The following is a 13,881-nucleotide window of genomic DNA, read 5'->3' as shown; positions in this document are numbered from 1 at the left end:
ACGTCCAAATGGTTTGCCGAGAACTAGACTGACTAAAAACCTCTTTTATTCTCTTTTCCAGTGACGTAGCCGATTAAAGGACACTTATCAATTATTGCTTGGGATTTATAAATTCTTATGTTTATAGCTAACTACAGCTAAGTCTATAAACTTAACTATTTACATAATTAACCTTCAGCTAATTTACCCAAACAATATTTCTCTTCTTAGCTTAGCAAGGTCACTGGTGTTGTCCGGAATTAGTGTTTCCCGGGAAGCTCTATACAACAATGTTAACGCGTGCGTAAACGTGTGTAACGTTAAAGTGAGACTTGTGTTTCGGTCAAGCAAAGATTCAGTACTGCAGGCCTGTCATCCACGTAAGCAGAGGACTATCTGTAAACTAAAAAGTAATAATGAACATCTATTATTTGTTTTTGAGGGCTCTTCATTTGCAGCAGTAACTGGAGAATCAACTGGGAGGTAAACTGGAGAATCAACTGGGAGGTAAACTGGAGAATCAACTGGGAGGTAAACTGGAGAATCAACTGGGAGGTAAACTGGAGAATCAACTGGGAGGTAAACTGGAGAATCAACTGGGAGGTAAACTGGAGAATCAACTGGGAGGTAAACTGGAGAATCAACTGGGAGGTAATTATGGTAGGCAAGTACACACGTGCATAGTTGCAACAGAACCGCAAAGCGAAAATGGCGATGTTATTTCTGCACCATTCCTTTGTGTATTCTGAGTCAAATCTTCAATAGCCGTTCTCGGTGTGTGTGGGTGTGTGTGTGGGGGGGTGGAGATTAAACACTTGCAATCCTGCAGATTAACAAGGAGAACTTCATGCAGACCGAAACATCTTTATGCACAATCTTTGGGAACTCTATACAGAAGTTTAACAAACAAACAAACAAACAGAGTGACTAAACAAGATTGAAATGTACTTACGTGATGTCGAGTGTACTCATAGCCATCTGGATTGAGGATAGGAATGAAAAACCAATCAAAATGATTCAACAGCATTTTATTCTCGCGGCTGTGCGTGGGATTTATAGCCAACTGAAAAGAGATAACAAATGAAATAGACACCTCAGAATTTTTGTTGGGACACAAAAACTAAGAATTTGTAAATCAAATTGGAAAATTAGAAAAAGAAAATATCCTTTTAACCTAGACATTTTTTAGTTATCAACTTTCATACAAATATGACTTCTTGCATAATTTATAGTTTTCAATTTATGTGCTAACCAGCGAAATTTATAAGCTGCCTATGAATATCATTTTGTTAACTACTTTCCTCTGAGGAAAAGTGCCATTATTTGAAACTCAATGGAATAAGGAAGCTTTTTAGTTTTTGTATTCCTTGTTGAATAATACATTGTTGTAATTTCTAATTTACTGAGTTTATATGGAATTTCATATATATATATATATATATATATATATATATATATATATATATATATATATATATATATATATATAGTCATCCACATACAGTGCTGTTTCACAGCTCATCAGTGCGGCTAGACAGGCAGCTACCTCAAGCCAGGATTGAAACCCGACCGTCTGTACGACAGTCAAGGCTCCTAACCATTACGATATTGGCGGCTGCTACACGAGTCATGAGTTTAACGATGTTTTGACATCGTCCGAACTACCTCTGCTCGATTTGTTAACACAAAGAGCATCACTTAGTACGCTAATGGTAATTCGTGTATCACTTCTCAATACGCTCAACTCAAGATAAGGAGCATTATATATATAATGGTTATTTAGTTTGGTTTTCTAGAGAAAAGGGACAATATTGCCCCTTTCTTCGGTCTGATGAGGTGGTCTATATGAATTGAGGTTCCACTGAAACATGTATGCACACATATAACCAATAATGTTTGCACAACAAACGTTTATATAAAAGTTACTTTGTGTGTGTGTGTGTGTGTGTGTGTGTGCTATGTTCTGAAACAGCTGAGCCTATCTTTTGCAAATTTCACGCAACGATAATTTATATGTCTGACAGTGTTCATATGTTTTGTACAGAAATTTATCTGATAAGTATAGCAAATCTAAAAAATCCGATCTTAAAAATAGTTTTTCTCTCTTATAGATAAAAAAGAAGAATTTTTACAGGGGAATATTTTAGGTTACACCAGCCAATCTCATAAAAAATAAAATCTCAGCAAATCATTTTTTCTTAAAAACAATAGATTTATTGTCATCTGGAAATATAGCTGAGTGATAGAGCATTAGATTACAAATCCAATGATTCCCTGTTCAATCAAGCTCGGGTGTACCTAACCATTTTATTTTATTTTTTTTCTAATTAATGAGTTCACTTTACCACAAAAGAAGAAGTACCATTTAAAATCGCCGCAAATCATTTCTTTGTTTGTATACTTTAAAACTAAACATTAATCAGGAGTAACTTTTCCAGGGCATTCATCGTCAAGCCCAAATATTGGCTGACGTGATATTGCAAACAAACACAGATGGAATTTGATGAACGACATTATCATTTTTATTTATTTAGTTTTTTTTTTTTTTTTTTTTTTTGCGAATTAGTCCACTGGGAAAATTATTCCTCCTAATAGATAATAGTCAATAGAGGATTGATTCTATAATAATACGTACACAATCTGCATAAATTAAAATATCATGTTTAAGCGTATTGTACAACCGGGCAATGCCGGGTATCTAGCTAGTATATATATATATTAAAAAGCTGTATCAATACATATATTGAAAATAAAACTCTGTAAGACGCCAAATTTGTATTATTATATTTTTAAACAATATTTTGGAGCAATACTTTCAAATCTATATATTTATTTATGTATATATATATAAAAAAAAAAAAAAATCAACGGTGATGTCTATGTATGAGTACGATGTTTGTTGTTCCTCATAAAAGAAAAAAAAAATAGAGAATCCTCATGAAATCCAAAAGTGTATTCTTATTTAAAATTTACTGGAAAGACTCATTTTGCCTGTTTTCAAATTTTATTTAAAAAAATTTGGTCGATATCTGTTGAGATTCTGATGGTGTGAGGCCACCTTCGTTGATATGACGTCACAAATATCTGCATGTGAATAAAGGTCGTTAATATATGAGTGTGATTGAGATACATAAATAAAAGAATGCATTAAACAACAACTGGCCATGAACACGTAAGCATTTTAAGTATATTTACCTCGTATATAAAATGGAGGATGACTGAAATCGATATCCATTCTCGGCCGTGCATACCAGCATCGATGAGGATGATTAACCTTTGATGACGATTTTTAGGTGCTGATAACTGAAAAAAAAAATAAATAAAAATTCGTTGCTGTGCGATTTCAATAAATACCACTTGCAGAAGACTGCGTATTTGTATCACGTCGGTTGGTTGGTTGTTTTTGTTTTACGGCATATCAACCTTTTTCAGGTTATTTAATGCCGAATCTAGTTATTTTGAGGAACGATTTTTAATGGAGTATATATATATTTTTTTTAAATCAGATTCTATTTAAACCATAGTTGGGACCCTAACAGGTACTACCACTTCGGGTCAGAGTGGACCTGGGAGCAATGGCAATTAAAGGGTGGCTCCACACTCCCTAAGGCCCGCAAGGTGGGGCCTCACCACTGGATATAGTTTTAGGTCATATCCAGGACCGTATCACGTCGGAGGTCACCATTTTACCTAGATGAATGAATGACAAGGATTTTTATCCCCATTTATCCAAATTATATTCATATCAAAACACTTGAGGTTTATTTAATTCAATGATACAACATTTCTTGAAATATTCTTTTTTAAAATGATCGGAAAACACTCAAACACAGTTATATCCATACTTAGCTCGCATACTTATTTCTATAAAAAAAATTCCTAATATCTTGTTTGTTTCTTCCTTAGTCCGTACGTTACTTTGAAAAAGGCTAAATACAAATTTTGAAGACGAAACTGTTCTGAAAAGGCTACATTAGTAAGATTTGGCTTTAAAAGGACTAATGTGGTGACCCTGGACAAGAATATGAGAATAACTTCTCTTCGATGTAGTCTCATTTTCGAAAATCATTATAATAATATATAACCATTGTTGTATAGTTGTGAGGAAGGAACTCGTAATTTTTCACCAAAGAAAGAAATCAATAAAACGCTGCATAAAATGGAACATTCGAAATAAACAGGGCAAATAAAAAGAAGTACATTGTCTGCCAAGAGGTGCTAGACTGAAAGAGTAAATTAAAAATTGTCTCTTACAATGTGATTTTATTATTTGTATTGAACTATGTAGCACAATATTACTTTCTGAGTATTTATTAATACTTATTAATTTATCTCATTTGAGTAGGTTCTATATTTAAAAAAACAATGGACACTATTTTCCTAGTAATGTTAATAAATTCATATGTGCTGTGCATTATTGCACATTATTTTTCTGTCCAATAAACTAATCTTTTGCGTTATCCAGAAAAACTCTTTCAATTTCTGGTCTACAGATTTGAAACTCGATATATAAGGGATTCGAACCAGTGGAATAAATTCAATTTGGTCTTTAGCAGATAAAAACAGCTGCTAAAGAGTCAAACTTGAAAATAAAATGGAACTTGGAAAGCATAAGTCAATTTAAAGTACTCTTCTATGCATGCACAGATATACATATATTTATAGGTTAAACAACGTAATATTTTTTATTTTTATATGCGTATGTACGTGGCTAAGAGGGTAACAAACACCGCTGGAGAACTACATATTTGTGTTTCGATTCTAGCTGATGGCATCAAAGTCATATTTTTTATTTTTACTTTTGAAATCACTCCTATATTTTCGTATTTTTCGACCAGTCAACGCCGGCAGCCTGTTAGTTAATAAAATAAAATGTCTACATTTCTCTACTGAGGTCTGCTTTTAAATAATATATATATATATATATATATATATATATATATATATATATATATATATATATATATATATATTTAAAAAAATAGTCGTATTTGTTAACACTAGTTAAGCAATATTTCGTTTTAAAAAGAATACTTTACGTGGCTGTTTTGATGCAATGATATAAATCAAATATAAATCTACTTACCCGTAACATTTTGATTTCACGCCCTTCTGAAGAACGACCAATACTAAAGATGTTGCAAAAGGCTTTTGTCTCCGAACAAACTGAATCCAAAAACGTATAAATCTGTAATCAGAGAGAAATTATATATATATATATATATATATATATATATATATATATATATATATATATATATATATATATACTAGCATGGGTGCCAGGCGTTGCCCGGGTATTTGGAGATGTATGTTGAGCAAAGAAAAAAAAAACTGGTCAATTTTTTAAACTGTGACCCCTATTATGACCCCTTAACATTTATTGTTTTAGGCTCAAATCAAATTATTAAGTTAAATCCATGTCCAATGAACCTATATCTAAAATTTCAAGTGTTTTGACCGAAAATTGTCGGAGGAGTTTGGTAGAGTTCTCAAATGTCAAATCGTTGAACTTTGACCCCTTAATCGCCAAATTTCTGGCCGAAAACTGATCACATCGATTTTCCCAAATCTCAGTATTCTGTATATCAAATTTCGAGTCTGTAGACTTAAAATTGACAGAGTTATTGCGTAGGGAAATGTACACACATAGACACATAGATACATAGACAGACAGACAGACACTTTCACTTTTATAGATATATAGATAGATAGATTATTTATAATATTCCGAATTTTATTATGTTTATATAATTGAGAATTCGGTAACCGTTCATATACCAATAAGTTTTAAGTCAGTATAAGGTGACTTAATTTGTAAGCTTCAAAATTACCAGTTTTTGTAATCGAGCATTCATATATTATTTTCACAAAATCAAGACAACAAAGGTTGGATTGGTAGCAACAAATAGTGTATTTTCATTGTTCAGTACAAATGTTTCGTGACTATTTGGACAATTTCAAACCTTATATCGTTTGAAAACATTCACAAGAACGGCCTCTCTTTAGACGTTGGGAAAAACACTTTTTAATGAACAATATTGAATTCATTTCCCTTTTAAGGAAAACTATGCGATAAAAGATTTACCTAAATTTTTTCTTTTAGAGGTTTTTCCATTTTCGGACTGGGTACGGATCCGACAATTGGAAGCTTTTGGATTTATAAAAAAAAAAAAAAAAAAAAAATCCAACTGATTGCCCCTTTGGTGGCACGTGACGCAGTGGATAGAGTTGCAAGAATATCCAAGATTCCAAGTAAGCATTCTTTAGAGGTAGTGGTTTCAATCTCACCCAAAGTCGGTTAGTGGATTAGTAGACCAAACCGTGGTGAGATAATAACTACTGAAAGCAGTAATTGCTGTGGATGTCGTTGGAAGATTCGACATTCCTATCCCGTCGCGGTTAAGCCACGGAATGATGATGAAGGCCAGAGGAATAATTGGCCGAAACGTCGTGAAAGCAACAACTAAAAGATGAGGATAATAGTTCAAATAATTAAATAAAATAAATTACACTTGTCTTTTAAAGTTTTTTTGTAATGAAATTTTTCAACTGGATCGTGCCTCATATTTGCAACAATCAAACCAGTAAGAATAAATCGATAAAAAAATAGGCAATATATATATATATATATATATATATATATATATATATATATATATATATATATATATAGTAATGTGATAGATAATTTAAAATTCAAAATAGAATTAAAAATAAAAAATCTGTTTCATAAGAAGGAACAACAACAAAGTCAATAATTTATACGATCGTTTCGGAAACGATGTTTTTATTGTGATAGACATTAAGCCACGGACAATAATTTTGACGTATAGTTTTTTTTTAAACAAAGTCTCCTCATCAGCAAAAGTATTGGGTGGTGTTTATGTAAAAGACACCATAATAAACCTAGCAATTTTTTAAGTAAGGCAGATGTATCTTTTAATTGTTCGCCTTTTGAAAATCGTAATTATCGTCAAAGCATTCATTTTGATGCTGATTGTAACTTACAAATGTATGAAATCGTCTATCACAATAAAAACATCGTTTCCGAAACGATCGTACAAATTATTGACTTTGTGTTGTTCCTTCTTATGAAACAGATTTTTAATTTTTAATTCTATTTTGAATTTTAAATTATCAATCACATTACTAAATATTAAAATAGCTCTAGGATATTGGCCTATCGAGCTTATTATATATCTGAATTACAACGGCACTGTTCTTTTCTTGTATTTTAATTAAATTAGTAATTTTACTATCACATTAAAATACACTCTGCTCTTTAGACTACTGTTCTAACCCCTTTATATTATATATATATATGTACACACACAAACATATAAAAATCAGCTTTTTAAAATAAATATGCAAATTGAAAATGAGATTTCTTTTTAATAGAAAAAAAAATTCGAAAATTCAGAGAAAAAAAAAATGCCCAAACTATTAAATTTGTATCATATTATTAAAATTAAAAGTTTTCTATAAGAAATATTAAGCTCAACTGAAGAAAAAAAACAAAAAACAAACAAACAAAAAAACAATTGTTTTCTTTCTGAGAATACATTGGAAATATTAAAATAATATTAATGTCTAATATTTCATCGTTTTATTGACTAATGGGGGGGGGGGCGGGTAGAGCAAACAATAATTAATTAATAAAACGTTCTTTTTTTTAAACGAATAAGCAAGTATCAAGAAATTTCATGCCAGGCTGGTTTGGCAGGCCGAGAGTAGGCTCAAGGTGTTTTCACAAATAGTAGTTATGGAGAGGCGACCATAAAACCAAGTAAATTCATAATGCTAATTGGATATCACATTAAGCCTGGTAACTGCCATGTAGCGATATTTATATTTAAAGGAGTGTGATAGAGTACGGTCAATTTAGTCGGGTATACAAATGCAATTTTATGTTTAAAGGAGTACGAAGATGAGTGTTATATAGATATGGTTTGTACTACTTGGATTATTCGAACTACTGTTCTCATCTTGAGTGTTATTTTCACAATGTTTTCAATGCTGTCATCACTAAAATTAAAAGGAGATTGAACAACTCTTCACGTCAAATAATCACTACTTTAAGCAACTTGTGGGAGAAAAATACAAGCTGAATTGCTCATACTCACATACAATTAGTAAATGTCAGTCACTGTGTTTATTTCAATTGAACTATTCCAGATTCAACTTTGTTGTATGAACATTTAAATCCTTTATACTGTTTCTATCAAATGTTTCTGAATAAATATCCGATAAATAGAAGGCACAAATGTGGATTTAATATGAATTTATTTTGAAAAAGTGGGTTTAACCTCGAAATATTAGAAACACCTGAACATAATACAGGGTTAAACGATAAAATTGTCGCCCTAGAAAAGACAACATGATTCCATTTCCGTTTGATGAAAACCGGTTTTCTTTTTTTTGTTGTAGACCATCTACTAGTTAGCTGGTTGTAAACAAATCCCAAGAGTGATAAGAGTCTTCTATCATGTCTGAAAGTGACACACTGTTCAACGAGTGAGATCGGAGATGCACTGCTGTAAAACTCATGCTCTCTACCGATCCAAGTTATGAAAACACGACCATTGCCAGCACCCTCAAAATGTAAGTCCGGACAGTTCAACGCTTGAGGGCACAGATTAACAAAGTTTCTGGCCATGATTATGGTCTTTGGTGTGGTTTCAAGAGAGGGCCACACCATGCCACCTCACATCGTCTAAGTAGGCTTCAAAGTCAACACCAAAGTGCACCTGGATGTGCTGAAGAGTGAGGTAATCCCCTGGTGTGATGATCAGGTGGCCGCTGTCAGACCCTAGGAGTGGCAGCAGGACTCAGCGCCGTTCAAAAAGACCCAGGCTTGGTTTCAGAAGGAGTGCTACGACTTTGTATCCTTCTCTCACTGGTCCCCCTCCTCTCTCGACCTGAACCTGTTGGACTATTTCATTTGATTATATGTCGAGAACACTACCAACATGACCTCCCACAAAATCAAAGTCAGCCTGATCATCACTATCCACCGTGTATTCGCTTAGCTCCTGCTGGCGTTTGTGGAAAAGGCATACGCCCAGTTCTGGACCCATATTAAGGCGGTGATTGAGGCTGAAGGCTGTTACATTGAATAGATGTCAGCTCTGCTACATAATCAAGTTCTCTGAATTGATTTTTTCGATAAAAGTTTTAAAATAAAGCTGTAGTATTGTTATTTTTTTTAGGGCGACAAATTTATCAGTAGAAAATAAAATAAAAATATTACATAACATATTGTCTTTTTATGTTTATTATCATCTTGTTTCTCACCCAGACATCTTTTCAATTCATCCGGTGCCCATAACTTTGCATTGTCACAGCCTTCTAAATCTTAAACCTATCTATTTTATTCAGACTACTGTTCTCATTTTGATCATTTTGAGTGTTAATTGCACAACGTTTCGGTAGATGTAATCTCCGACCTTCTTCAGGTGTATCTTGTTGAACTCAGGAATCTGTGAGGACTCTTGGCACACTACTAAAAGTATCAAATACTTAGTAAAATTCATTTTTTTTTTTTTTTTTTACAAAGGAGTCACCACTTATCAAGGCCCAGAGACCACTCGAAGATAAGGGTTAATGAGTGTACAGCGGTTAAGGAGAACATGTTGTAGTCATATTTAGTAGTGGCAATTTGGTAAATTGGATTACTTAAGAGGATGGCTCATCAAGAATTTGTTTACATTGGACTTGAAGACAACCATATTGTAGTCAGTTGGAAAGCAGGGAAACGGAACAGAGTTCCGCAGGCGTGCAGTTCTAAAAAATAAGGTCTGTTCATGGAATCTATGTTTAGGTTTAGGCACAGATAAAGAGTGAGGGAAATTATTGATAGTGGTTTCAGATAGACGAGTTTTCATGAATGTCCCGACAGGGGGGGGGGACCATAGATTAGAGCTCAGATGAACACTTGCGATGAAAATAACGGCAAGTTACATTCTTCTGGAGGTTGAAGATTCAATCCTCAGCGTGTGCAACACTAAGAATACAGTTGCTTAGGACGTCTACCCTGTGGATTAAATAAAGAGTTCTGTTTGAAATGTCGTGCAGATTCCCAGGTTTGACAGAAACACTCCCGAGTTCGACAAGATACACCTGAAGAAGATCAGAGGTTACATCGACTGGAATGTTGTGAAAATGACGCTCAAGATGAGAACAGTAGTCTAAATTATCGAAACACTACGGATTATTTAATCGTCATCTCAAAAATTCAGACACATGTTACCTATTTCAGTTTGTGTATAAGTTGAAAATAGAGAATTGTAGAAACTGAAATAAAAGAATAGAAATGGGATTTCATGTCAAAGAGTATGAATGCGCCATTGTTTCCCATTTTGCTGAATACAGGAATAAATCTTACTTGATTCGTCGATTGATATGAATATAAGTTGAAGTGGTTGGAAGAACGTCTGTGACGCCGGTGAATCTCATCTCGTTCAGTTTCCATCAGTCTGACAAGAATAAAGATAAAAAAAAAAAAAAAAAAGATGAAACAATCTAAAACAAATATGTGTGTCTGCAACATATGTTGTGCGAGATACGGGCGAATGATGAATTAGATTTGACCCCATTTTGTACGAGGACAACAGTCACAGATTTTGATCAACTATCTTATATTTCGTATTATTTGGTTTCATCGGACTGCTATTCTCATCTTGGGTGCGATTTTCATAACGTTTCGGTCGATCGATGTAACCTGAGACCTTCTTCAGGTGTATCTTGTCGAACTCTGGAATGTTTCTGTCGAACTTGGGAATTTGGACGAAATTTTGAGCGGAACCCTTTATTTACTTTACGGGGGTAGCATGCTCTTGTTCTCTCAGCCATGAGAACAGTAGTCCGATGAATCCAAATAATGTAATTAACCAATCCTCATGTCAAAAATTCAGAAACGTTATTTTCAGACAAAATTAAGCACTGAGTAATTGGCCCAGAGAGAGAGAGAGAGAGAGAGAGAGAGAGAGAGAGAGAGAGAGAGAGAGAGAGAGAGAGAGAGAGAGAGAGAGAGAGAAGGGTCATGCCATTGAAAAGGAAATAGAAATTGTTTATGATGCACTATTTTTTATTTATGTAAACAGGTAAAGTTCAGATCCAAGTAATTGACCCATCGACCTATTGAACGGCTTGGCGTATGAAACTCGTCCACAGAGATTTTTTCCCACTTTGAATTATCTAGATTTCATGAATCGTACTGAGCGGACTTCCAACTCACTAGCCCGCATTTAATCCCTGAAATTTTTTCCAAGTCAGAAAAATCTTAAATCTTTTTCATTATTTTACATAGCAATACTGTTGTCTACTCTCCCTTCTTTGTTCCAAAAGGACATTTTATTTAACTGCTTTCAACATGGTGTCAGAAACATTATCGACTTTTACTGAAAAAAACAAACAAACAAAAAATACATTAAAATTGCTTTAGATGCACTATTTTTTACTTACGTAAACAGACAAAATCAAGCACTGAGTAATTGACCCAATCGGCTGATAGAATGACTTAGTGTATAAATACAGTTATTTAAAACGCGTTGACGCAGATGTTTCCCCGTTTCAAATCGACTGGATTTTAGGAGTCGTGAAGAGCGGACAATCTGTGACTGGCTCTCCAATTCATCAGCTGCATAGTACTTGCTCTGAAGCATGGCTTATATTTTGTGAAGTTTACTATACTGTGGAGAGATAGATTCAGAACAACTTGCACCTGATACATATAGATCTTCCCCCTCTTTCTCCCTCTCTATCTAAATATATATTTTGATAGAATTAGGCTAAAGTGTGAATGCCGAGTTTGTTGCTAGTTGATGAGGGGGCTATCATGTCTAGAAAAAACGGTCGGTGTAAAAATCTATAGTGAACAAGTTTTTATGGAATAGCTATTTATATAGTGGTTTCTGTATGAGGTCTTGTGGGGTCATTGTTTTGTTAAGGTTAATTTTGGTAATCTTATATAAGTACGTTTATATATTGATCTATTAGAGAGCCAGTGTGTATCGGTTCAATGTAATTAATAGTCATATATATTTTTTATTTTGTTTAAGGGTACTCTATAATTACATTTCTAACTTTTATGGTAAGGTATTTAATTATTTAAATATATTAGTATATTATTAAGTGTACATTTATTTTTGTTACTGATGATTGTTTAGTAGAAAAGATATGGAGGTGCTGTGTATAATCTCTCTCTCTCTCTATATATATATATAAGTAGTAGCATTTGTGTGCGTGTGCGTACAACTTTTCTACTGCCCACACCACTAGACCGATCATGACCAAACCTAATATTATAATGGCCCCTACATAGGGATTTTTCAAGGTCAAGGACAAAACCTATGTATATATACTCTTCTACAGCTCACACCACTGGACCGATCATGACCAAAGCTAGCATGATAATAGTCTCTACATAAGGATAGTGCATACCATTTTTCACGGTCAATGTTATAGCCTATGCATGTATACTCTCTACAGCTCATACCACTGGACCGATAATGATCAAACCTGACGTGATGATGGTCTCCGACCTAGGGATGGTGCACACTATTTTCAAGGTCAAGGTCAAATGTTAAGGTCGAGATTTTGCTGTACGCTCGGGTATCTTTGCTAGTAGTATATATATTTGAAGGAAATAAGGGATTGTTATACTGTATATAAATGTTTCATTTTAATAATAAAGGAAATATAATTTAATTGAAAGGGTCCTAGAGCACGTGGACAGGTATTGCAGTTTTCATACGAAGAAGGATGTGTTAGATTTATATGTGGATGGAAGAAGTTAGGGTTTTCAGTGTGTTATGTTTTTTTTTATTAGCCCATTTGGATAGTAGAAATTTTCTTCCGTAAGGGCACAGTTTGGAAGCTCCCTAAAAAATACTCTCATGCTGTGCATCTTAAATAGCCTCCGACAATCCAGTCCAGTTCTTGACCTTCTCGTGTGGCTTGGCTATCCGAGCGAAACTGTTTCTACTAACTGGGAGAAAAGGCAAAGGTGGTTCACTGGCGCCTTAAAACTAGTCACTTTAAGGAAATTATTAATTTATTCAATAAAATGTCTATCTTATAAAGAATACAAGTTTGTCCATATATCTATTTATGTATGGCCTCATCCACCCATCTGGCTATTGCTTCATCTGTCTTTATATGTATCAATCATCCATCCATCTATCTCTCACCTCATCTATTCATCCATCTAATCTAGTCATCCATGTATCTATCAATCTATTTATCGCCTTATTCATTCATGCATCTATCCATCACCTCATCTATCAATATGTCTATCTATCTATCTATCTATCTATCTATCTATCTATACCGTAAAACAAATTAAACACCATGAATAAATATTTGGAGATATTAAGAAATTGAAGCGTAAAGTCGTTTTACAAAAATGCCTGGATTTGGCATTAAAAAACTTGAAGCAGAAAATCTGTTATAAAAATGGCCAAATTCAGTAACCAGAAAAAGGCTTGATATGCCGTCAAACCAATTACACGCCATGAATAAATATTTGAAAATAAAAAGAACTTGAAACGTATAGACTTTTTTTCCCCTCAAATTACTAGGTTTGACATTAAATAACTCGAAACGGCATGAACTGATATTTGAAAATATAAAGAACGAAGCTTAAAAATGTTCACCGGATTTGACATTAAATAAACAAATAAACAAAAAAACAAAACAAAACAAAACAAACAAAAAAAAAACACAACTAAACCAAAGTAAATTGTAACAGAAATCGGTGCTAGATGTGCCCGGATGTTAATAAATGCGCCCGGGTGTCAGTCATATGTGCCGTGCAGAATGTACAACCTGGGAAGAATCGTATACATTTGTTTCGGTGTTGCAAAGAAACAAAACATGTGCAGGAATTCTGCTGAGACA

The 13,881-nt window shown here is 33.7% G+C and overlaps 1 protein-coding gene across 1 annotated transcript in view; it reads right to left on the bottom strand.

Annotated features, from left to right (window-relative positions):
• The window catches only part of LOC145293493 (carboxypeptidase B-like), a 119,575-nt gene that overhangs the window by 11,381 nt on the left and 94,313 nt on the right, over nucleotides 1–13,881 (bottom strand). The window contains exons 4-7 of the mRNA XM_080140025.1: nucleotides 10,367–10,457; nucleotides 5,066–5,167; nucleotides 3,175–3,282; nucleotides 932–1,042 (exon numbers count right to left, since the gene is read on the bottom strand). Coding sequence (XP_079996151.1) covers nucleotides 932–1,042; nucleotides 3,175–3,282; nucleotides 5,066–5,167; nucleotides 10,367–10,457 — 412 coding nt within the window. The remainder of the gene's footprint in view (nucleotides 1–931; nucleotides 1,043–3,174; nucleotides 3,283–5,065; nucleotides 5,168–10,366; nucleotides 10,458–13,881) is intronic.

Source organism: Euprymna scolopes, chromosome 2 (assembly GCF_053919585.1).
Source record: "Euprymna scolopes isolate OS-2025 chromosome 2, ASM5391958v1, whole genome shotgun sequence".
NCBI lineage: Eukaryota > Metazoa > Mollusca > Cephalopoda > Sepiida > Sepiolidae > Euprymna > Euprymna scolopes.
The sequence above is the reverse complement of the archived record's forward strand: the minus strand, read 5'-3'. Positions and strand labels throughout refer to the sequence as shown.